Genomic DNA, 24,283 nt, shown 5'->3' with positions numbered 1-24,283 from the left:
GAATGTTTTTTTTATGTAAATATCTAAACTGTTTGGACTGATCTCACTGGGTGACCTCACATTTAAGACGTTGGAGGGGTTTACGAGCACCTGGGCTGGTAACCATTTTGTTTACTGTGGTCCAATGCAAGAAAAAAAAAATCTGACGAAGGTTTTTTGTTGCCAAAACGTTAACGTAAAAATAAAAAAGCTTTTGGACATCGGCCATCTGAGTCTGCTATGCATTTTTTCACTTTTTCCCTCACTGCATTTGCACCTCTACAGGAATTTTGATGTGCGTTTGCTGTTTCTTTTGAATACAGAAAGGCTCCATTGTGTGTTATTTTAAAATCCATACATGTTCACTGGAATCGTTTAGATCATTTCAGCTCCGGAATTGCCGATCTCTACTGAACTAAAAGGTAAGAGGAGCTGTTAAACTGAAAACCATCACTTCATGACATCACGAGGTGGAACAGAGCATGTGTGAATGAAACAAAACACAACTCCAGGCCTGTTTACATTATAACACGACTTAAAGCTCACAAGAATCAATTTTGTGTAATAGTGGACCTTTAAACTAAAATGCATAATTATAAAATGTATTGTTTATGAAATTTGGTACATAAATGCAACCACTATTGTTGAAATCTCTCTCCAAACTGCAATTTCTCAGCTTCCTAAAACCTGAATTCAAATTGTCCTCTAAAAGTCTTTGTTGTAAACGCTTAAATTGAGTTCATTTCTTGACTGTAGCCTTCTCTCTCCATCCATCAGCGCGCATCAACAGACCCCGCATGTATGAGCTGCTCTTTTGTCTTGTATCAAACATAATTGACATTTGCATTTAGATGTGTCTCTGACCTTTGTACCATCCTCACCGCGGACGGGAAGAATCCGAGATAAAGTAACAAGAGTCTGTGGATGGTGTTCAGGGCTATAAAATACAATAAGACTGCAATGAGATCGTATAGATGTCTGTGTACGGCAACAAGGGAGCGATATAGAAGTTTAGAGCAAGTTTTAAAGGTGGATTATGGGGTCTGTAAATCTGCTTGTGCCCATGTTATGTTTTGTTTTGAAGGTTTCACGGTACATCCTTCATGTATTCAATTGCACTAGTTTTAAATTTCTCAAAACAAAACAAAAACAACTGAAAAACATGTCCGTCTACTGTGAGTGGGTGCGCCTTTTCACAGATCTGACCTATGACTTGGCTCCTATGATGTCTCCATGGAGTTTAATGGCAAACTGTGAGGCATTCCAGGTAAGAACTAATAAGCAACACCAGAAAAGTTACACAGTGCAGCTTTAAATACATTACTCCTCTAATATTAATATGTCTTCTCAGTTTAAAATAATAGTTTAATTAGTGTTTTTTTGCAGTACGAGATAAAGTGTAAGCATATATCTATGGATTTCGGTATGATGAGAAATTATGACCGTTGCTATGGTGATGAGTGAAATATTACAGCTTTTGAATGAGAAAAAGTCCTCAAAATGTTGCCTATAACAGGACATTAACAATCGTGAATAAACGAATTTGACACTATTTAGCTTGAATCAAGATTAAATGCATGCATAATGTAAATAAATAAGTAAATGATTATTTATAATATAATTTAATATTCAGTATTGTTAGAAAACCGAAATGCGATGGCGTGATGAAATAGCTATAGATGAGACAGTAATCTACCGCCATCTGCTGGTGTGTATGTGTAACATGCAAACACACCGTTGTGTTTCGGGCAATTTTGATTTATTTAAAATTTTTACTATGTGACATAAAACACTAAAGTTTCAAACACAAATTATTATAAAAATTTATATTTCGTAAAGCTCGTTTTTAATTTTTTTTTTTTTTACAGTTGGTGATGGCGGAAAAGCGTCTCGTCATGACGTAGACGCGGTCCGTTTGAATACCCCGGAAGTGCTGCTTTGTTTTGATTCGCTCCTGCAGATTTTTATAGGCAAAAGTAAATTTTATGTGTTTCTTTTAATGCAAATAATTTATAAAGAAATCTTGACCGAAAGAACAGGATCAAATGCATTAAACCGCTGTGTAAGTCAGTGAAATAAATTATAATAGTTGTTTAATTGTTAGAAAATCGCTTTTGCTATGTGAGAAGCTAATGCTAACATGTTATTTACATCATTAAAATGAGCCGTGCTTCTCGGACCGCGTCACTGTTAAACTATGAACACAAACTGATATTCCTGTTATAAAATTGTAAATATTTCTCTAGCAATGACAAAATGCGTAAAACTATCCAAAAATAATGCTGTAATTTTATTCTTTGCAGGTTTTATGAAACTATGGAACAGGTGAGCGCGCTAATGCAAATCACACTGACAAAGAATGTTAAACTCACTCATCATAAAATATAATAAGAAATCACATGGTTTTATATTTACCGTGGTTGTACATGTTTGGTCTGTTGAATGTTCTAAGTGCTGCAAGGACGAAAAAGTCAAAATAAAGTCGTTTTAAGTAAATGTAATAAACATAATATCATGACTTAATTTCATATTGTAAACAATTTGAACTAAAGGAAGAGTATAGGGGTTGAAATCGGTATTTAATTATGAATAAAATGGCAAATTATACTTTTTGACATTAACAATGCATTTATTTCATTTAATAACAAATAAAACAGAAACTTTTAAAGATGGACTGTGTAACTTTTCTGGAAGAGCCTGGATTGTTTCACACAGTACAGTTTTGAACTAATCATCCGCTTGTCTCCATGGAGATTAGCAGTTCATAGTCCATTTTGCAGAGCAAAACAACACAATACAAAGTTTGAAGTGATAATATTGAAACTAATTTATGCCACTAACCACACTAATAATACTAAAACAGGATTTTACCCTATAAAACAATTCTGAATGTGCAATAAATACATAGAATGAAACACATTAGTAGTTGGTTTATATTTAATGAGTCTTAGAAGTTATCATCTACAGCTCAAAATTCACTGTAGTACTCAACAATAAAAGAAAACAACTTACATAGTAGCCCTTTAATAGATATTCAAAAGTTATATTTATAATTACATTATAGACGTACACTTGTTTAACATAATTATCCATAATTGTGATGATGAGAGAGGTGTTTCTATTGCTGCTATGATTTGTATGTAAGAGAATTTCCCTTGAGAGGGCTACAAATGTGGGCACTGCCCAGGGATTGTCTTTCATTCATTGTAGTAGCTTGAGCAGTGGCATGTGTAGTAATAGTAGTAGTAATAGTAGCTGGGGGAGTACAGAGCAGAGGCGGGGTCTGTGGAAACCTGATCGACTGTGGTTTGTCATAGCGACACAGTTTAGATGAGTCTGAAGAGAAGAGCTTTGGGATTCAGAGGGACAGAAACATGGAAAACACCAGGAATCCTGTAGTCCACACTGGGAATAATAAGACTTATGTTTATCTATGGACTTACAAACAATTTCAGGTTCATATTATGTTTAAGATGATATTATAAACAATGATGAATCTGAGAAAAGTTTAAAATATGTGCTTTTATTTTGTAGCAGGAACAGGTGGAGTGGGACGACGTGAACAAACTCCTGCAGCATCATGGATTTAAACCGGTGCATTTCGCAGATCCAGTGGAGAATAAAAGTTTGGCAGGTAAGAATATATTTGATTTTAGAATAAATTTGGATAAATGCAAGATTGATAACTTTAGTGCTTACTGTGGGACATTCCTGTTAAATAAACATTAATAGCCCGAGAGAAGTAGTTTATTTAGATGAATACAGGACCCAGCAGCTGGACACATGAACCCCGAAGACACTGTGATCCAGTCGAGTCGAGTCCAGTCTGGCTCTGCTCTTGTAGGGAGTATTATACCTCTAATAATGCAGGCCAATTTCTCTAACAATTCCTAGTCAAAGCAATAACCTCTCCATGGGGACAAGCAGGTAGCAAACCCTCCACTATAAAGGTTGCATAGGGAATCTTTAATAAGTTAAAAGTTACTGAAAATGACTTATTATATATAATAGATAATGTAATTCTTAAAAAAATTAACGTTCTGATCAGTAGTAGTAACATATTTGGAGCTTGTGGTGTAAATCCGTCTTGGTTCAAACTGAAAGAACTTTGTTTCAGTATTTTAAAATGTTCTGCTTAAGCTTGCCTGAATAATATGTTTTTATGTGTGAATCCTCAGACCTGGTTTTGTTGGACAAGCGCACGGCAGTGGAGATCAGAGCCACACTCAGAGTGATGCTCACAGACTCAGAGCGAAGACAACAGCTCATCCAGGAACTCATCAGGACCAACAGCCAACTCAAGTCAGTCAAATACACACAAATACTGTATGTGTATAACACTGGCTCTAGGCTGCTTCTTTATTGATGGATCAAACGCATTCAGTCAAAATTACATTACAACTGAATAATTAATTGCAAAACCTGCAACTCTTAACACACACAAAGCAAGAAAGGTTTATTGGTATAGCACAATTTGAACAATCACTCAATAATAAATACAGAATTTTACAGAGATAGTAGTATATTATCATTTATACGTCAATATATTCTCACTATAAAAATATTTTAGTTAACAACAAAATAAAGTATACAGGACTACAGTAAATGTCTATAGAAAGCCCGGTGTGGACAGAGAGTTTTATCTTGAATGAATAATGAGTGAGTTGAGTGCAGACCACCTGCCACTGTCACCCAACCTCCTCAGACACAAGAACACACCCAGAATACCATCACATCCAACTGTCATCTTTTATTTATGAGACACACACAGCGGACCACCCAGAGAGAAATTCAATGACTTTACTAAACAGGTTAAATATAAGATACACATAAATATAAGATAAAATGAATAAAAATGTCACCCTTAGTGTTGATAATTACAGTAACTTAGCACTTTTACCAGGTTCTCAGAGTTGAAATAAACCTTTTTTTATGTGTCTTCTTGTTTTGGTTTGTTGATATAAAAATTTTAAATTCTTGAGCAGTTATAGTACAGTTCACAAATTAACTTAAAATTTTAAACCTATTATAGAATCAAATAAAGGCATGCAATTTGCTTCAATAAAAATATTTAAAATAGACTTTAACTCTTTTAAAATATACAATATGGACAGAATAACTAAAACTAGCAGTGCAAAAAGTATTGTTGGAATGATTATGTAATATTAATTTAAATTGACTTTTTGTATTATTCCCTTCGTTTATACTGCAGGGAGGATGTACAAAGACACATGTCCCTCACACACAGAGCTTCAGACTTGATATATAATTCAAATAATAATAATTGTATATATATATTTATGTTTCCTCACAGGGAGGATGTTCAGAGCCACATGTCTCGCTCTCTGGCTCACACACAGAGAGCCTCAGACCTGGAGAAGCTCCTGGACCAGGTGAGGCTCAGACTGGCGGAGCTGGAGGACAGGTGTGTGGACAGAGCCGCGCACACACAGGGAGAGATACAGGGGCTGCAGAGGGACAAAATACACGCACAGGTGAGTGAACTTGGGCTGTCAAACGTATCAAAACCCAGATTCTAAATGATACCAAAACTGGTGTTGAAACTAGACACTTGGCCTTCAACCTTTAGAAGTAATGTGAAGTGAACTGCTGTTTATTCACATTGATAAACTCCACTGTTCATAACCTTATTGTACACAGTGGTTTTCTCAAGCAAAACCGTTTCGAGGGAGTGAAGCAGGTGGGGGACTCTATCAGAAAAGTTACATAGTGCACCTTTAAATCTAATCTATCCTCCTTAAAAGTAATGTTGAATGTAAATTGCTTCTTGGCTTTGAAAAGGACTGTTGCTACTACTACTACTACTACTACTACTACTATATACCATTATTTTTTAAGCTTTGAACCTTGCTTGAAAATGACACTAAATATCTGAAGGATGTCGCTTTTCTTTCCCGTGTGTGTTTTTCAGAGGTTGGTTCAGGACCTGGAGCAGACTTTGTTGAAGCAGAGAGAGGAGATCTCAGAGCTGCAGAGGAAGCTGCACTTCGCTGTGAGGTCAGAGGAGCAGCGTGTTTCTCAACAAAGTCAGACATTTGAACTGATCTGCAGAAGAACTGTGAGGCAAAGCAACGCACACGACCAACAGTGAGTCACTGAAATGATAAAAATTATTCTAAAATCAAGTAGCAACATTGAATTACGGGGTTTTCAGATAGTTACACTCCGACAAAACAAATAGGAAAATAATGTTTATTCCATTTTGTTTTCACAGGATTTTAGACGTGATGGATCATTATGAAACCAAAATGTCTCAACTGCTGGAAGAGCTGAGGTAAAGTAAAATATAATCAATAAATAAATAGATAGAATACTTTTTATTAAACATCTTTGTACATATTTTTTATTTTGCGTTTTTACAGAAGAGCAAAAGGAGAAGACGTGCCTCTAGAACAAACTTCAAGCAGCGTCTCACCAACTTTTAAAACTATGATCAAAGTAAACACAAATATTTAATTCAAAAAAAGTTATTTCAAATTTGCATAGTAATATAATTTGTGCATTTATTCCCACAGGCGTTTAAAGAGGAGCAAAAAGAGAGTAGAAACCAAATAGAAGAACTCAAGAAGAAAGTGGAGCATCTCAAACAGGAGCTGGAGACACGGTTTGTGCAAAATTAACCTCATAATATTTAAATTTTTTTATACAAACAAACATTTACACAAAGAATTTCGTTATTTTATTTCAGACCAACTTTAAAAGAGCTGAAATTTTACAAACACAAGGTTCGACGGATCGAGAAACTTTACAACTTGAGGTAAGAAGTGATAACAGTTAGAACAATAATAGATTACAAACTTTTATCGACTAATGGAGCTCAACAGTGAATCGAATATAGAATTTTACAATAAAAATAATATTAAAAGTCTATGACTGTTGCTCGGGTCTGATCAGCTCTGTAAAAAACTGTTGTCCTATTACGTTATATTTCTAAACACTACGGATGTGACAAGAAATTGTGCCACAGGATCTCACGAAAAAGGGTTTAACTTTGCTGAGTAAGGGTCTGTTTACACGAAAACGCCTGCGGGTAAAAACAACACAATATTTTATCGGAAGTGCTTTTTGGTGATGGCGTTTTTGGGGCTTAAAAATGCAAAAATCTTAAGCCACCCTCCAGAGTGGAAAAGTTGAATACACTCCGCCGTAGCGTTTCCATCTACACTGCCCAAGACGCAAAACTCTGGACAGATCTGCTCAGGTCGTGTACATGTTTATGTCACATACATCGCCCCCTAGTGTCACCGCATACCCGATCGAATTCCACACACTTTTGCGTCACTGTATGCATGCAGAAAACGCTCGCCTAAACGCGGAATAAAAAGTGAAGACACGACGCCGCTTCTGCTTCTTCTGTTCAGACCGTCATCATGTAAACATCGCCTAACTCCTTGAGAAGCAGTGATACCAAAAAACACTTCTACAATTACAGCAACAAATAATGTAAAATGAAATAAAGCATAAATTGTGAAGCAAAAATTACAAACTGAATGGCAAAACCTCGTCTTGTTTCGAACTCATCTCGTAGAAACTGTGTCCCATCTCTATTAAACACGCATGAATTGCAACATAAATGTGTTTGGGTTGTTTTTGTAAGTTTATTTGGTTTGATTGTAATAATTTTTGCTTGTATTTTTCCAGATTGGCTCAAGATGAAAATTCATTTGAGATTCACGACAGTGGCTCAGACGCCGCGTTATGCACCCAGTACCAACAAGTATGTGCTCAAGTCCTATTCTTCAGGGTTTTAAATAAACATTTTACTCCCTTTTTCCTACACTTTTGCTGCTATTTTATGTAATTATGTTTGTATATGTTAAATAATGATGATAATTTTATGTGCTCAAGTGCAACAAAACAACATCACCAGGGAGAAAAAATGTTGTTTAGCTCTTCAAGCTGAATTCTGATTTCCTCACATACTTTTGTTAAAGACTTATTTATAAAAGTGATGAGTAAAACAATTTATCAACAGCAACACCCAACTGTTTAAAAGTACATAAATTACTCTGAGGTTATTGAAGAAAAATGGTGTAGCTGTTTCTGTCTCATATATTATTTATAAATGTGTTTCTTTTCTCCAGTTGTTGAGTGAGATCAGCGCCGTGGTGACGGGTCCAAAAGCTCCTCTGAAACTTCACAAACAAAAACTCGACCAAGACTCGAGAAAACAGTTTAAAACTCTGCTCCCGACACTAAAGCTGTGGGTCCAACAACTCACACTACTCAAGGTACAAGAAGGAGGAGGAGGAGGAGTAGAAGTGGTAGTTGTAGTAGTTGTAGTTATATTAGTTGTAGTTGTAATAGTAGTAGTTGTAATAGTAGCTATAGTAGTTGTAGTAGTTGTTGTTATTGTAGCTGTAGTAGTAGTTGTAGTAGTTGTAATAGTAGCTGTAGTAGTTGTAGTTATATTAGTTGTAGTTGTAATAGTAGTAGTTGTAATAGTAGCTATAGTAGTTGCAGTTGTAGTAGTTCTAGTTGCAGTAGTTTAATAGTTGTAGTTGTAGTAGTTGTAATAGTAGCTGTAGTAGTTATAGTAGTTGTAATAGTAGCTGCAGTAGTTATAGTAGCTGTAGTAGTTGTAGTTATATTAGTAGTAGTTGTAATAGTAGTTATAGTAGTTGTAGTTGTTGTAGTTCTAGTTGCAGTAGTTTAATAGTTGTAGTTGTAGTAGTTGTAATAGTAGCTGTAGTAGTTATAGTAGTTGTAATAGTAGCTGCAGTAGTTATAGTAGTTGTAATAGTAGCTGCAGTAGTTATAGTAGCTGTAGTAGTTGCAGTTATATTAGTTGTAGTTGTAATAGTAGTAGTTGTAATAGTAGTTATAGTAGTTGTAGTTGTAGTAGTTCTAGTTGCAGTAGTTTAATAGTTGTAGTTGTAGTAGTTGTAATAGCAGCTGTAGTAGTTATAGTAGTTGTAATACTAGTTGTAGTAGTTGTAAAAGTAGCTGTAGTAGTTGTTGTAATAGTAGTTGTAGTAGTAGTTGTAGTAGTTGTAGTTGTAGCTGTAGTAGTTGTAGTGGTACTTGTAGATGTTGTAATAGTGGTTATAGTAGTTCTAATAGTAGCTGTAGAGGTTGTTGTAATAATAGTTGTAGTAGTTGTAAAAGTAGCTGTAGTAGTTGTAGTTGTTGTAATAGTAGTTGTAGTAGTAGTAGTTGTAGTAGTTGTAATTGTAGCCGTAGTAGTTGTAGTAGTACTTGTAGATGTTGTAATAGTGGTTATAGTAGTTCTAATAGTAGCTGTAGAGGTTGTTGTAATAATAGTAGTTGTAATAGTAGCTGAAGTAGTAGCAATAGTAGCTGTAGTAGTTGTAGTAATAGTAGCAGTTGTAGTTGTAATAGTAGCTGTAGTAGTTGTAGTAGTAGTAGCAGTTGTAGTTGTAATAGTAGCTGTAGTAGTAGTTGTAATAGTAGCTGTAGTAGTAGTTGTAATAGTAGCTGTTGTAGTTGTAGTTGTAGTAGTTCTAGTTGCAGTAGTTTAATAGTTGTAGTTGTAATAGTAGTAGTTGTAATAGTAGTTATAGTAGTTGTAGTTGTAGTAGTTCTAGTTGCAGTAGTTTAATAGTTGTAGTTGTAGTAGTTGTAATAGTAGCTATAGTAGTTGCAGTTGTAGTAGTTCTAGTTGCAGTAGTTTAATAGTTGTAGTTGTAGTAGTTGTAATAGCAGCTGTAGTAGTTATAGTAGTTGTAATAGTAGCTGTACTAGTTTTAGTTGTAGTTGTAGTAGTTGCAGAAGTTGTAATACTAGTTGTAGTAGTTGTAAAAGTAGCTGTAGTAGTAGTTGTAGTAGTTGTAATTGTAGCCGTAGTAGTTGTAGTAGTACTTGTAGATGTTGTAATAGTGGTTATAGTAGTTCTAATAGTAGCTGTAGAGGTTGTTGTAATAATAGTAGTTGTAATAGTAGCTGAAGTAGTAGCAATAGTAGCTGTAGTAGTTGTAGTAGTAGTAGCAGTTGTAGTTGTAATAGTAGTTGTAGTAGTTGTTGTAATTGTAGCTGTAGTAGTTGTAATAGTACCTGTAGTAGTAGTTGTAGTTGTAATAGTAGCTGTAGTAGTAGTTGTAATAGTAGCTGTAGTAGTAGTTGTAATAGTAGCTGTAGTAGTAGTTGTAGTAGTAGTTGTAGTAGTAGTTGTAATAGTAGCTGTAGTAGTAGTTGTAGTAGTTGTAATAGTAGCTGTAGTAGTAGTTGTAATAGTAGTTGTAGTAGTAGTTGTAATAGTAGCTGTAGTAGTAGTAGTAATAGTAGCTGTAGTAGTAGTAGTAGTAGCAGTGACATTATGTAGTACTAACAGACCAATTACAATTTAGTTTTTAATGGTAAAGCCACTATTCTGTTTGACAATTTGTCAGTTTATTTAAATATTTGATACAAACATTGCTGCTTTAAAGGCAAGAACTACTGCAAACTGTTTTAAATTAATTAGTTTTTATGTTTTTAAGACAGTAAAAATCAGGCACAGCACCTTTTAAGATAATTTTCTTTCCCATATTGTACAGCAAATTCAATTATGAATAGTTTATTGTTAAGTGGTGGGATTAGTTCATATGTTTCTGTTTTTGTGAATATGATTTTGAGTAAAGGCACAACAAATCACAAAAATTATTGCCGTTTTAGTCTTGAAAAATGTCTGTCAGGACTAGGATAAGACATTTTAACTTAATTTTTTTTAACTGAGATCTTGATTTTGTTAATTTTTTTCTTATATTTTATCTCTCAGGATCTGCAGCAGAGCCTAAACAAACTGTCCACTAAACTGTTGCCATGGCAGCCGTCAGAGGAGAGCTCTTCTTCTGCTGAAGCGGCCAAAGTGGAGGACATGATGCTTCTGGTGGACACACTCCTGGAAAACACCTCCACGGACGATGAGAAGGTCCAACACTGACACACTAAAGTTGTAATAATATTGAGTTAAATAAAGTTGGGTTTTTTTATCACACAACGGGGAAATTACAGTGTTTCAAGGCAAATGTCAAGACAGCGGGAGAAAAAGAACAAGCAATCACAACCAGTGTAATTAACTGTAAAGACTTGACAAGACACATCAAATCTAACACTAGGGCTGCAGAGTAAAGCTGTAAGACGACAAAACTTGTGAAATAAATGGCTCTGACTGTCACGTCCCTGTTCTAGTCTCTATAAATTCTACACAATACTACACAAAATTGATTCTTGTGAACTTTAAGTCATGTTATAATGTTGTTATCTCCTCAAAAACAGACCTGGAGTTGTGTTTTGTTTCATTCACACATGTTTGAGTAACTCTTTATTATTAGTCTGTCCGTTCCACCTCGTGATGTCATGAAGTGGTAGTTTTCAAGTGAACAGCTCCTTTTACTTTTAGTTTATTAGAGAGCAGTAATCTCAAGACTGAAAATGATTCTAGTGAAAGTGTGTGGAGTTTAAAAACCCACTGAGAGAAGAAAATCTGTGTATCATTCGTTCATTTGTTTTTCAATATAAAACCAAAAATAAGAAAAATGAAAAAACAACAATTTTCTTCATTATTTGTCTCCCAAACCAAAATGAAAAAAACAGATAATGATTTGTTTTTTTCAGTTTTCGATTTTGTGTTTAAATCAATAATGGAAATCATTTCTGTGACTTAAACTGCGATGCCGGACTGAACCAGGACTAAAATGGGACTAAACCAGGTCTAAACCAGGTCTAAACCAGGACTAAACCAGGACTAAATCTTAGTCTTAGTCCCGGTCTCAGTCCTGGTCCTGGTCTCAGTCATGGTCTCATTTCTGGTCTGGTCCCGGTCTCAGTCCTGGTCTCAGTCCTGGTCTCAGTCCTGGTACTGATTCTGGTCTCAGTCCTGGTACTGGTTCTGGTCCTTGTCTCAGTCCTGGTCCAAGTCCTGGTCCAAGTCCTGGTCCAAGTCCTGGTCCAAGTCCTGGTCTGATCCCAGTCTCAGTCCTGATCATCCGACAGTCTACACGAGCGCACCTTTGGGCCCGTCCCGACACTCAGTCCTGGTTTAGTCCTGGTCCAGTCCTGTATTTTCCATTATTCATTTAAACACAAAATCGAAAACTGAAAAAAAAAAAAAAATAAAATCATTGTCCATTTTTTCATGTTGGTTTTGGAGACAGATAATGAAGAAAATAGTTGTTTTTTTCATTTTCTTATTTTTTATTTTATTTTGAAAAACGAATGAACGAATGATACACGGATTGAAGAACTGAAGCCTAAATCTGCAGGTTTGTGTTTTGTACATGTGAATGAAACAGAATTTGGGCCCTTTAACTGTTAATAAAACGTAAAATGTGCTCTTTTCCGTACCATTCCAGGTTCTGCGGAGTCCGACCCGTCACACTCTCAGTTCGATGGTGTCTCATTTTCAGAAGCTGTTCGATGTTTCGTCTCTGAGCGGAGTTTTTCCTCGAATGAACGAAGTTTACAGCCGCCTCTGCGAAACGAACAACGCCATGAGGAACATCAAGGACGCGCTCAACATCGGTAACTAGTTTTAACATACATTTTTTGGTGTTAATATTGTGTTTTATCATTTGAAAATAAAGATAAACAAAAGGAGTTGTAAGAAATGGGTAGATACTAGATGGGTTTATTAAATTACAACGTCACATTATTCATTTTTTTGCACCGTGTAACTTTACTTGTCCGTAGAGATGTTCTTGTTTTGCCTGAGTATTTCACCGTAGGGCTTTAAAACTGTCGATCTAGCATTTAATTACACCTTCTCATATCTGTAACTTGTCCTGATCGTGCTCCTTTCTCGTCTCTATGTACATAAATCTATTTTAGGTTTAATTGCAGATTATTGAACACTCCAGGCAAAGCAATAACATTTCACTCGAGACAAGCACGAGAGAAACTACACTGAGCAAATTTATATTTACACACAGGTTTATTGCTGTACTATTAATAACTTTTAAATTACACTTTCAGATTGTATTTCTGAAAATTCTCATCTTATATTGAGCAGCTATATTGTGTCTTTAATTCTAAAATATTTCTGTTCCCTGGGAAAAGTTTGACAGACAGTAATAATAAATATAGGCAGGGTTTAATTTCCACATGAAGAGTTTCAGCAAAGAGTAATAATAATGATCCTCCTCAATCCTGGTGTCTGTTCTTTCAGACAGCAGAGCCACTTGTGCTGAGGTGGTGAACGCTGTGACCAGACTCAACTCTCAGACACAAACCACAGTGCAGGATCTGCTCGGAGAAGACGACATCGACAGGTGAAATATAATGGATTTATATTTATAAGTCTAATTAATCTGTATTTGTTGTAAAGATGTGTAGTATTGTTTGGTCACGCCAAGTAACACCAAAGTACTACCAGATCTAAACCAGGTCTATAACAGGACTATAACAGGTCTATAACAGAACTATTCCAGGTCTAAAACAGGACTATTCCAGGTCTAATCTAGGGACTAACCCAAGGCTAACCAAGGTCCAATGTAGGGCTAAATCAGGTCTATAACAGGACTATTCCAGGTTTAATGTAGGGATAACTCAGGTCTATAACAGGACTATTCCAGGTCTATAACAGGACTATTCCAGGTCTATAACAGGACTATTCCAGGTCTATAACAGGATTATCCCAGATTTAATGTGGGATAACCCAGGTCTATGACAGAACTATTCCAGGTCTAATCTAGGGCTAACCCAGGTCTATAACAGGACTATTCCAGGTTTATAACAAGACTATTCCAGGTCTATAACAGGACTATCCCAGGTCTATAACAGGACTATTCCAGGTCTATAACAGGACTATTCCAGGTCTAATCTAGGGCTAACCCAGGTCTATAACAGGACTATTCCAGGTTTATAACAAGACTATTCCAGGTTTATAACAGGACTATCCCAGGTCTATAACAGGACTATTCCAGGTCTATAACAGGACTATTCCAGGTCTATAACAGGACTATTCCAGGTCTAATCTAGGACTAACCCATTTCTATAACAGGACTATTCCAGGTCTATAACATGACTATTCCAGGTCTAATCTAGGGCTAACCCAGGTCTATAACAGGACTATTCCAGGTTTATAACAGGACTATCCCAGGTCTATAACAGGACTATTCCAGGTTTATAACAGGACTATCCCAGGTCTATAACAGGACTATTCCAGGTCTATAACAGGACTATTCCAGGTCTAATCTAGGGCTAACCCAGGTCTATAACAGGACTATTCCAGGTTTATAACAAGACTATCCCAGGTCTATAACAGGACTATTCCAGGTCTATAATAGGTCTATTCCAGGTCTATAACAGGACTATCCCAGGTCTATAACAGGACTATTCCAGGTCTATAACAGGACTATTCCAGGTCTATAACAGGTCTATAACAGGACTATTCCAGATCTAATCTAGGACTGAACCAGGTCTAAAAGTGGACTACATCATTTCCACTGCAGTTCTAAACAACTTTTTTTTTCAAAGAACAAGAGAAAGTGGGTAAAATGAACTCAGACAAACCCACAAACTGTCCTGTCCAAGCACCACCTGATGCAGCTTGCGTTCCACAGTTTGAGAAACACTTGTACAGATGTTAAAAAGTATTATTTTTGTCCTGTTTTTCAGTATTATCCAAAAAGTAAAGGATCATGACGAGTTTTTTCCTGCTTTCCACTCATTTATCATTGACATCTTACAAACATTGGGTAAATATTGTATAAATAAATATGATTTTCAGTCTGTATTTTTTTTTTTTTATCGTAAATGTGTCTTTTATTTTTTACATTTCAGGACTAACTCGACTCGACGACATCCTTCCTGCGCTGGAGACGTTAAAACAACAAGCTGCTGCGTGATATGAATTTTTTACTGGTGAAATGATTTGTCTGTATGAAAACAATGTGTGTTTTGTATTGTTTCATTTTTATCTTTAGATTGCAAGAGTTAAATTAAATGATTTTTGAATTCTTTATCTAAGTTTTTCCATGTTTCTTTAGGGTTCATAAAAGTGAATATCATAAGAAAATGTAAAAGTAAGTACCTCAAGATTTAATTAACTTAATTTTAATCTATGAAGACAAGCCAAAATTGAAAACACTCGCAGTTGAATAAATACAAGATATATTAGTTTAATGCCATACCATGGAACATTCTTGGTAAAATAGTGACATCGCCATGGAAACAAAGCAATGGTGAAACCTTTAATGTGAAATTCTTGAGAACTGATTCACCCGATTTTTTTTTTTTTTTGTGCACATAAATCAGATGTCACAGAAGAAGAAAACATAAATAAATAAATAACAGTTCTTCTTTTAATTATAAACTTAAAGATAAATATTACTTGCATAGTAACAAACTTTTGACAATTTTTCATGTTTGATCTTTTAATAGAACTGAAATTTTGCTTTGTGATTCCATCTGTTTTGTTGTAAAAAAAAAAAAAAAAAGTGCTATTTCCCAAACTAAAGGCTTTGGGCAGGACACAACAACACCGCTTCTTTGTGAGGATTAAAAAAACGAAAGCAAAAAAGTTAAATCAAAAACATTAAACATGTCGAGACTTGTGGAATTATTAGTGGTTTTCAGATTCTGGAAAATTATGATGTCTCAATCCCAGATGCAACCAAGAGAAAGTTTTTCTTATAACATTGTACTTTGTCATGAAATATCCAAAAAGTAAATGCACAAAAGTTTAAGTTGAACATTTTTTATTAGTAATTTTTGTTCTTGGGGCTAGTTAACATCTGAACAATTTTCTTTTAGCTGCTCCCGTCTGTTTTAAAGAGTAAACCACAATAAACATGTTATTGCTTTGCCTGGAATGTTCCACAGTATGGCATTAAACTTATTTATCTCCATGACGATAATAAGGCGAAGTCACAAGAACAAGTTTCAAGTCAGATCTTTTTTTTTTTGTCGGTAAGAACGAAATATATTTTTGAGCTTTAAGAACACTTGTATTTGAATTAAAGCAAAATGGGCACAATACTCTCATCTCCATGGAGACCAGCTAGGAGAAAAGTTACATAGTGCACCTTTAAATATTACTGACTAACAGAATATTATGTCATCTGATGCTAAAATAAAAGTAAATAAAAATAAAGCTTTGGGGATGGCTTAAATTAGATGTGTCATTAACATTTAACCACAAACAAAGACGCCTATTGTTTTAACTCTTTAAACCGGTTATTCTATAAAAACAAGCGATTAAGTAACTGCATTTACTAATACAAAGGATCATTATTAGACAATTCTTTCACGCCCTGTGTCTGTGTAGTGAAGCTGACACTTGAACTCAACCATTCAAGAGGGGATATAGAAGTCAATTTAAATAACAAAACAGAAAATAAACTGAAAATACCTGCAGGAATTAAGTGTTCTTTGATTCTAGAACAGGGAACTTTAACCTTTTGCGTCCGGTGAGATTCCTTTACAAAATGAAAATGCAGGAGAGCTACTCATTTTAGCGTTCGCAAGAAATTTATTTAATATATGAGAGCAAACTTTAGTTGTTGTACATTTATATGCATCTAAAACATACAACCATTATTCATTTATTAGTGCACAAAGTTCAAAATAACATGTTCACAATGGCAATTAATCAAATTTGAGTTATTCAGTGCAGTACACAGAATTCACAAATCCCTTGGCGAGCGACTTGGAAGGAGGTGGAGATCTACAGGTTCCAACCGTTTTAGAAAATGATGTTTTATTCCGATATGCCATGATATGAAACAAATGAAAAAATAAAAAAAATGACATAGTACACCTTTAAATATTACTAATCAACAGAATATTATTATGTCATCTGAAACCCAGCTATAATAAAGCTTTGGGAATGGCTTCAATTAGATGTGTCATAAACATTTACCCAAAAACAAAGAAGCCTATTGTTTTAACTCTTTACCTAATACAAAGCATCATTATTAAATAATTCTGTACTTTTCGTGCCCTGTGTTTATAGTGAAGCTGACGCCTGAACTCAACCATTCAAGAGGAGACATGGAAGTTAATTTAAATAGCAAAACTGAAAATAAATACTGAAATTCATTATTAGATTCTAGAAAATGATGAACACAATATCATGACATCTGAAAGCTTTGGGATTGGCTTAAATTAGATGTGTCATAAACATTTACCCACAGACAAAGACGCCTATTGTTTTAACTCTTTAAACCAGTCATTCTATAATAATAAGTGACTGCCCTGCCTAATACAAAGCATCATTATTAAGTAATTCTGTACTTTTCACGCCCTGTACCTATAGTGAAGCTACATCTGATCTCAACCATTCAAGAGGAGATATAGAAGTTAATGTAAATGACAGAACAGAAAATAAACTGAAAATACCTGCTGAAATTCATTATGAGATTCTAGAAAATGATGATGTCTTACTCCTTTATGCAGGCAGGAGACAGTTTTTCCTATAACATTGTACTTTACCATGAAATATCCATCTCCATGGAGACCAGCTAGAAGAAAAGTTACGTAGTGCACCAAAATATTACTGACCAACACAACACTATGACATTTTGAAACTTTGGGATTGGTGTAAATTAGATGTGTCATTAACATTTAACCACTAACAAAGATGCCTATTGTTTTAACTCTTTAAACCGGTTATTCTATAAAAATAATAAAAATAATAAATGACTTTATTGCCCAATACAAAGCATCATTCTTAAAGAATTTTGTACTTTTCACGCCCTGTGTGTGTGTGTAGTGAAGCTGACACATGTATGACCGCTACACCTGAACTCAACCATTCACGTGGGGACATGGAAGTTAATTTAAATAACTAAAAAGAAAATAAACTGAAAATACGCACCGAAATTGATGTTTATATTAGCTAGAATATTTGTAGAATTATTTCTTTAATAATTATGCGTTTGGAATAGTTTTAAATTGTCCAAAAGGTATTTTAAATAGAAGACGCCACCCCTATTTCTGTAATGGTACGGTCCAACTGCCTGGGAGTGATGCTCGGTTGCTAGGAGACTTCAGATTAGTCAGATTTGAGCGCGCGGCTGTGAACTAGCATGCACTCCGGAACTTTTACCTTTATTTGAGTTAATTTAAGCGCTTTGACATGGCGCTGGAGTGCAGTCAAGATGCTATTCTGAACTTTCTGAGGGAGAGAGACGGTCGGGTGCCGAACGCGGAGCTGGTGGAGCACTTTAAATCCATTTTTCCCGAGTGACCCGAAGGAAAAAGCGGCGACGCGCGAGCTGTTTAAGAGTCACGTGGACAGCGTGGCGTACGTCAAAACAGACAACGGCGTTAAATATGTTTGCCTGAAGAAAAAGTTCCGCGAGGAGGCTTTAAAAGAAGAGAAATCACAGCAGGAGGATAGCGGACAGGTAAGCGGACGTGACGTGGGACCCGCGGGGCACGCTGCAGGTGTGCACGCCGGCTCGGGTTTCACGCACGCTGAAGTTCCGCATGTTTTGGAGACATTGCAACACGGCGAAAGAGCCCAAAGCGAGTGCGATGCTGGCGTGGTGAAGGAAGACATCAGCTCGGACACGATGGGGAACAGATCGAGCGTAAAACGTGAGAAACGCGAGTCCAAACGTGAGGAAAACGTCGTGGAAATACCCGTAATCACTGTGAGTCAACCTTCGCCGGTTCCCGTCCAAAAACCCGTGTTCGTCTTGCCCGAACTTGAACAAAATGTAAACACGAAGCAGGGCGAGTCGCGTGCACTGACGCAAACTCGACGTGTTTCAACATCTGAAGAATTACGGGAAGAAACGCACGATGTCGGGGTGTTTTCCGACGGGGAAGATGACGGGCAGAGTCTCACAGGCAGCGAAGGGACGCCCAAAAACAGCCGCACGCATTTTATCGAAGTTATGATGTGCACTTCCCCGCAAGTGCGACGCAATATTAACCTACGCTCCTTTTCACACAGCGACAGCGACACTCTGTCCGTGGCGTCGTGCAATTTGGAGGAAGATCGCAATTCTGTGACGCTAGACCCGCTTGAACATGAGTGGATGATGTGCGCTTCCGACGCCGAGTGGGAAAGCTTGCAGAGATTGCTAAATAACGACCCAGGATTGGTTTTAAAGAAGGATTTCATAACCGGTTTTACGTGTTTACACTGGGCGGCAAAACAAGGCAAACCTGAACTTATTGCACTTATTATAAACTTCGCAAAAGAGAACAATATCGAAGTGAGCGTCGACGTCCGCTCCAGCACGGGGTACACTCCGCTGCACGTCGCCGCTATGCACAATCACATGGAGGTGGTGAAGCTGCTGGTGGGCGCATACAACGCAGACGTGGAAATACGCGACTACAGCGGGAGGAAAGCGTGCCAGTATTTGACCGATAACGTCAGCGTGGATATACGGGACATAATCGGCGCGTACGAAATCGAAATTGAAAATAAACCAGCCGCGGCGGGAAAGAGATGGCGTTTTGGCAAAGTCCTCCACGCTAAACCTCTACGGAGACTGAACAGCACGGGGGACAGCGACACGCCAGACGGGGGCGCTGGAGAGCCGGTGAGGAGGAGATCTTCGCTCAGCAGGATGAAGCCGAAGCTGCAGAAGTTGAAGTGGAGGACGTCGCAGCTCGTGCACAGTACCACGTTTCACGGAGCGGAGGATTTGGAGAAACGGCAAAGACCACGACCAAAAACGCACTTTTTTGGTTGAACTTTTGTTATGTTTGTTTTCGGATCGCATCAAATTTAGTCCAAAATCAACACGTAAACTGGACTACTTGTTATTTCCACCTGTTACTGTCACTGGAACAACTAAACTTATATTTTAACGAGCTATCTGAACAAAATATTATACAAACAAACTTAATACGTGTACGTGATAATGCATTATAGATTACAGAAACTACAGAGATACTTCCTGCTGCCGTTTTCTGCTGCCTGTTTATTTTGGACGTGTTTATTTTGGACGTGTTTATCACATTGACATTGACTCCAGGCAGAACTAATGTTTGATTTTATGGCACTTAAACTTTAGAACTTCAGGGGAAATGGCTTTTGCTGTCGTTAAGACCTGAACTTCCTACGTGAGGTCAAACTGCAAAAACTCCTTTTACTACTGCTGCTACTACTAGTACTACTACTACTAATACTACTACTACTACTACCGCTGCTACAGCTATGACTACTGGGCTACTGTGATTACAACCACTGCTGCTACTGGTACTGCTACCACTACCACTACTACCATCACTTCTACTACTTCTACCGCTACAGCCACTAGGCTACTACAACTACTACTACTACTACTACTACTTCTACCACTGCTATCGCTACGACTACTAGGCTAGTACTACTACTGCTACTACTGCAGCAGCTACAACTACTTCTACCACTGCTGTCGCTATGAGTACTAGGCTACCGTGACTAATACTACGGCTGGTACTACTACTATGGCCACTACTACTACCACTACTACTACCGCTATCGCTGTGACTACTACTACTTGGCGGCTGCTACTACTACTACTTCTACTGCTAGGACCACTAGGCTACTTCTGCTACTACTACTACTACTACTACTGCTTTTACCGCTGTGACTACTACTACTTGGCTACTACTACTGCTTCTACCTCTATTACTTCTACCGGTACAACTACTAGGCTACTGCTGCTACTACTTCTACTGCTATGACTACTACTACTTGGCTACGACTACTAGGTACTGGTGCTACTACTTTTACTGCTACTACTACTACCTCTACTACTTTTACCGCTATGTCTACCACTACTGCTACTACTTCAACAGTTACGACTACTAGGCCACTGCTGCAACTACTTCTATTGCTACTACTACTACCACTATGATTACTACTACTTGGCTGCTACTATTTCTAATACTACTACTACTTCTAGCACTTTTACTAGTTGAATGTGAACACCAGTAGGCAGTACTTTTCCTAATGCACTTGTCAAACCTCATGTTGAATTCTTCACCTCCTTCTGCTTCTGTGTCGCTGTTTAATCTGATAATCCTCAGAAACTGAAGCACAGGGGCCAAACGCTTCACTCTGGACTCTTATTTTAAACTGTTTCGTCGCTAAAAACGAGTCTTTATAACGACTCAGGCACTGTTTACATTAAAGTTTATGATGCAGCTTTTTAATCCCAAAGACAAAGCCAGAATTGAGATTTCTAAACTTTTTTTTTTTTTTTTTTTTTTGAAACATGCATTTGTTGAGGGGAGGTCTTGGTCACTACTTTGCACACGACGTTGTTACTTGCACAATTTATAACGTTACACTTTTTCAGGGCTGTTTTGTAAATGCATTTTGGTGAATTAAATGGTGATTTTTAAATGCATATTAAATTAAATAAAGTACACTACTGCACTTAAAATATTTGGGACATTGTTTCACTAAATACGAACAGTTTTATCCAAGTGAGTTTAAGCGTAGATTGTCATTTAATTAAAAGTAGTAAATGCTTAAAGTACATAAGTTTAAGTTTTCAGTATCTGTACTTAAGTAGATTTTTAAGTGAATATTTTTTAATTTTACTTCACTATGTTTGAGAGCAGGTGTCTGTACTTTCTACTCTACTACATTTTTGAACAGGACTGAAAAGTAAAAGTATTTTTTATTATGATTTGAGACGTGCTGAAAAAGCAGAGAGTTTATTTTTAACACATTTAGAGCCTGAGCAAACAAAAACATACGAATAAGAACAGCTTAAAGTAAGATCGATTTAATAGTTTAAAACTTTTGCACAAATTTGTATCAAAATCTCTTTATGAGACCTCAAAATATATGCAGAATAATTGTACTTTTTACTCTTAAAAGTAGATTTTTAAACAGGTACTTTAATACTTTTACTACTTTACTTTAACTTTAAATGTTTTTGTTCTGCTATTTACTTATACTAAATTAAAGGTGCGTTGTGTAACTTTTCTGGTGGTCCGTCTGTTAAACGCTTTTCTCCATGGACGTGTTATTGCTCTGTCTGGAATGTTCCACAGTACGGCATTAAAAACCAGACCAAATTACAAGTCTGACCTGTCAAAATTTCTGTTTTTCTAGATATTTTTGCGCAATAAAACCACTTGTAATTGAATAAATGTAAACTAGAGCTGTTTAATGTCACACTGTGGAACATTCCGGGCGGAGCAATGACATCTCCATGGAAACAAGCAGTCAAAAAGTTACACAGAGCAACTTTAATTATATATATTTTTTTAATGTGATGCTTTTAGTTTTACTTGAGTATGTTTTTGCGCTGGTATCTGTACAATATTTCTACTTCAATAACAAAACTTGAGTACTTTTTTCACCACTTGTAGGATCTAAAATAAGTAAAATTTCTTCTAGTTTCAGAGTAGACATTTTGTTTGACAGATATTTGACGTTTCCCCCGTCCACAATATTAAATGAACAGGAAATCGTCCCTGTCGGAGTTCCCAACAGGAGATCCGAACTTCGTCTACTATTGTGAATTTTAAACAAACCTCACCCCAAATAATCGGCTTACGTCCTGCTGGGGGCCGGACCGGGACCAGGAGCGTTTGACAACCGCCGATCCATCATAACATCTCTGGAGTGGAAATATATTGTTTTAAAATCCTCCAAAAGTGAAATTAAAGAGTCGAAAGAGCCGAGAGGAGCAGCTGATGGGAGCCTGGACTCGTGAAGTGTTATCGTGCGTACATTGTTAAGCTTAAAGGTGCACTGTGTAACTTTTTGGGGGTCTGACACCTGCTTGTTTCTATGGAGATGTCACTTTTCTGTTTTAGAATGTTCCACAGTGTGACTTTAAACTGATCTACTTTACGTTTATTCGATTACAGGTGGTTTTATAGGTCAAAAATACCCTGAAAAACAACATTCTGACTGTCAGCGGCGTCGCCTCTCCACAGATCTGACCTGTAACTTGCTCTGGTTTGGTCTCTGTGGAGATAGGAAGGGTTAAAGCCACACTGAGGAACATTCCAGACAAAGCAATAACGTCTCTCATCATCTGACGGCTGTTGTTTCGCATAGATTTTAAGATTCTGCTGACAAATTATTTTTATTTGATTGATTTAAAGATGCACTGTGTAACTTTCCTGGTGGAGGGTCTGTCACCATGGAGATGTTGCTTTGCCTGGAATGTTCCACAGTGTGACTTTAAACAGCTCTACTTTCCGTTTATTCAATTACAGGTGGTTTTATAGCTCAAAAATATCTAGAAAAACACTCTAAATGTGAGCGGCATCGCCTCTCCACAGATCTGACCCGTAACTTGGTCCGTGAAGATAGAAATGTTTATTTAATGCCGTACTGTGGAACATTCTAGACAAAGCAATAACATCTCTCCTCATCTGACGGCTCTTGTTTCCCGTAGACTTTAAGATTCTGGCGACAAATTATTTTTATTTGAATGATTTAAAGGTGTGCTGTGTAACTTTCCGGGTCGAAGGTTCCGTCACCATGGAGATGTTGCTTTGCCTGGAATGTTCCACAGTGTGACTTTAAACTGCTCTACTTTACATTTATTCAATTACAGGTGGTTTATAGCTCCAAAATGCCTAGAAAAACACTGTTCTGACTGTGAGTGGGGTCGCCTCTCCACAGATCTGACCTGTAACTTAGTCTGGTTTGGTCTTCGTGAAGATAGAAAGGTTTAATGCCATAGTGTGGAACATTCTAGACACAGCAATAATTATATTCTCCATGCAGAAAAGCGTCTGACGGACATTGCTTCCCATAGATTTTAAGATTCTGGCGACAAATTATTTTTGTTTTAATGAATGATTCTGTGTTTTTCTCTCCACTGGGGGAGGCACTCTGCATCTCTCTTTCTCTCCCTCTGTCTGTCTCCTTTGTTCATAAGATATATTTACATTTCTTTTTTGTTGTTTGTTTTGTTTCTTTTGTTGAAAATGTTAAATGGTTGAAGCACTTTGAAAGACAATGTGAGACACGACAATGTGAGAGGTTCGTTTGTCTTGTTAGAATGTTATAAATGATTTTTTTTTTGGCCATTTTAAAGTGACACGAGTATAAATGAGCTCTGAATGAGATTTTATAAAAGCAGTGAGTAATGGTCGTTATTAGGATTGGATCTGGTGTTTTTCGCCCGCATAATAGGTGCGATGTTGGTCTTAATTTTCCTTTAAGTGGTCTTAAAAAAGTCTTAAATTTGAAATAGTCACACCTGGGGAGACCCTGTGTTCTCATGGACCTGATTTCGTCTCATCTTGTGAAAATTTGCAAAGTTTTAAAGCTGATTATTTTATGCAATCTTTTTTTTTTCAGATGTTCTGTTTTCAGAGTTCCAGACAAAACCTGTAGCGCCCCCTCTCTGCAGCAGGACGTCACAGCAACAACAAAGAATGGCGGATGTCTAAATAAATTCAAAAAGCCCTA

General features: G+C 36.7%; 2 protein-coding genes across 4 annotated transcripts; both read left to right on the top strand.

Moving 5' to 3' along the window:
• Positions 1–1,895: 1,895 nt before the first annotated feature.
• On the top strand, positions 1,896–24,283 carry cep70 (centrosomal protein 70). Of its 3 annotated transcripts, XR_008633666.1 has the most exons (19): positions 1,899–2,041; positions 2,283–2,304; positions 3,514–3,613; positions 4,158–4,281; positions 5,294–5,474; positions 5,912–6,087; positions 6,215–6,274; positions 6,363–6,438; positions 6,516–6,604; positions 6,689–6,757; positions 7,642–7,717; positions 8,085–8,231; positions 10,718–10,870; positions 12,294–12,462; positions 13,106–13,208; positions 14,557–14,636; positions 14,722–14,802; positions 14,928–14,963; positions 24,173–24,283. XR_008633666.1 is itself a non-coding variant. In XM_055165783.1 (17 exons), the coding sequence occupies exons 2-17, from the start codon at positions 2,296–2,298 to the stop codon at positions 14,784–14,786; spliced, it is 1,677 nt and encodes a 558-aa protein (XP_055021758.1). In that variant the 5' UTR covers positions 1,896–1,955; positions 2,283–2,295; the 3' UTR covers positions 14,787–14,902. The 3 variants fall into 3 exon arrangements, 2 of the variants coding, with proteins under 2 accessions (XP_055021758.1, XP_020786450.2); XM_055165783.1 differs by lacking the exons at positions 14,928–14,963; positions 24,173–24,283 and having other exon boundaries at positions 1,896–1,955; positions 14,722–14,902; XM_020930791.2 differs by lacking the exons at positions 14,928–14,963; positions 24,173–24,283 and having other exon boundaries at positions 14,722–14,902.
• LOC110165603 (ankyrin repeat domain-containing protein SOWAHC-like) lies at positions 17,954–21,266 on the top strand. Its single transcript, XM_020930790.2, is given in 2 exon segments — positions 17,954–18,127; positions 18,129–21,266. Coding segments are annotated over 2 exon segments (1,575 nt in total). The 5' UTR covers positions 17,954–18,019; the 3' UTR covers positions 19,596–21,266.

Source organism: Boleophthalmus pectinirostris, unplaced genomic scaffold (assembly GCF_026225935.1).
Source record: "Boleophthalmus pectinirostris isolate CB_2022bp ecotype Guang Dong unplaced genomic scaffold, ASM2622593v1 HiC_scaffold_11, whole genome shotgun sequence".
NCBI classification, from domain to species: domain Eukaryota; kingdom Metazoa; phylum Chordata; class Actinopteri; order Gobiiformes; family Gobiidae; genus Boleophthalmus; species Boleophthalmus pectinirostris.
The sequence above is the reverse complement of the archived record's forward strand: the minus strand, read 5'-3'. Positions and strand labels throughout refer to the sequence as shown.

Excerpts from the sequence above, each read along its gene's own strand:
- cep70 (XM_055165783.1), top strand. Across the intron at positions 6,088-6,214 it reads AGCAACGCACACGACCAACA|GATTTTAGACGTGATGGATC; the intron begins GTGAGTCACTGA and ends TTGTTTTCACAG. Across the intron at positions 6,758-7,641 it reads GAGAAACTTTACAACTTGAG|ATTGGCTCAAGATGAAAATT; the intron begins GTAAGAAGTGAT and ends GTATTTTTCCAG.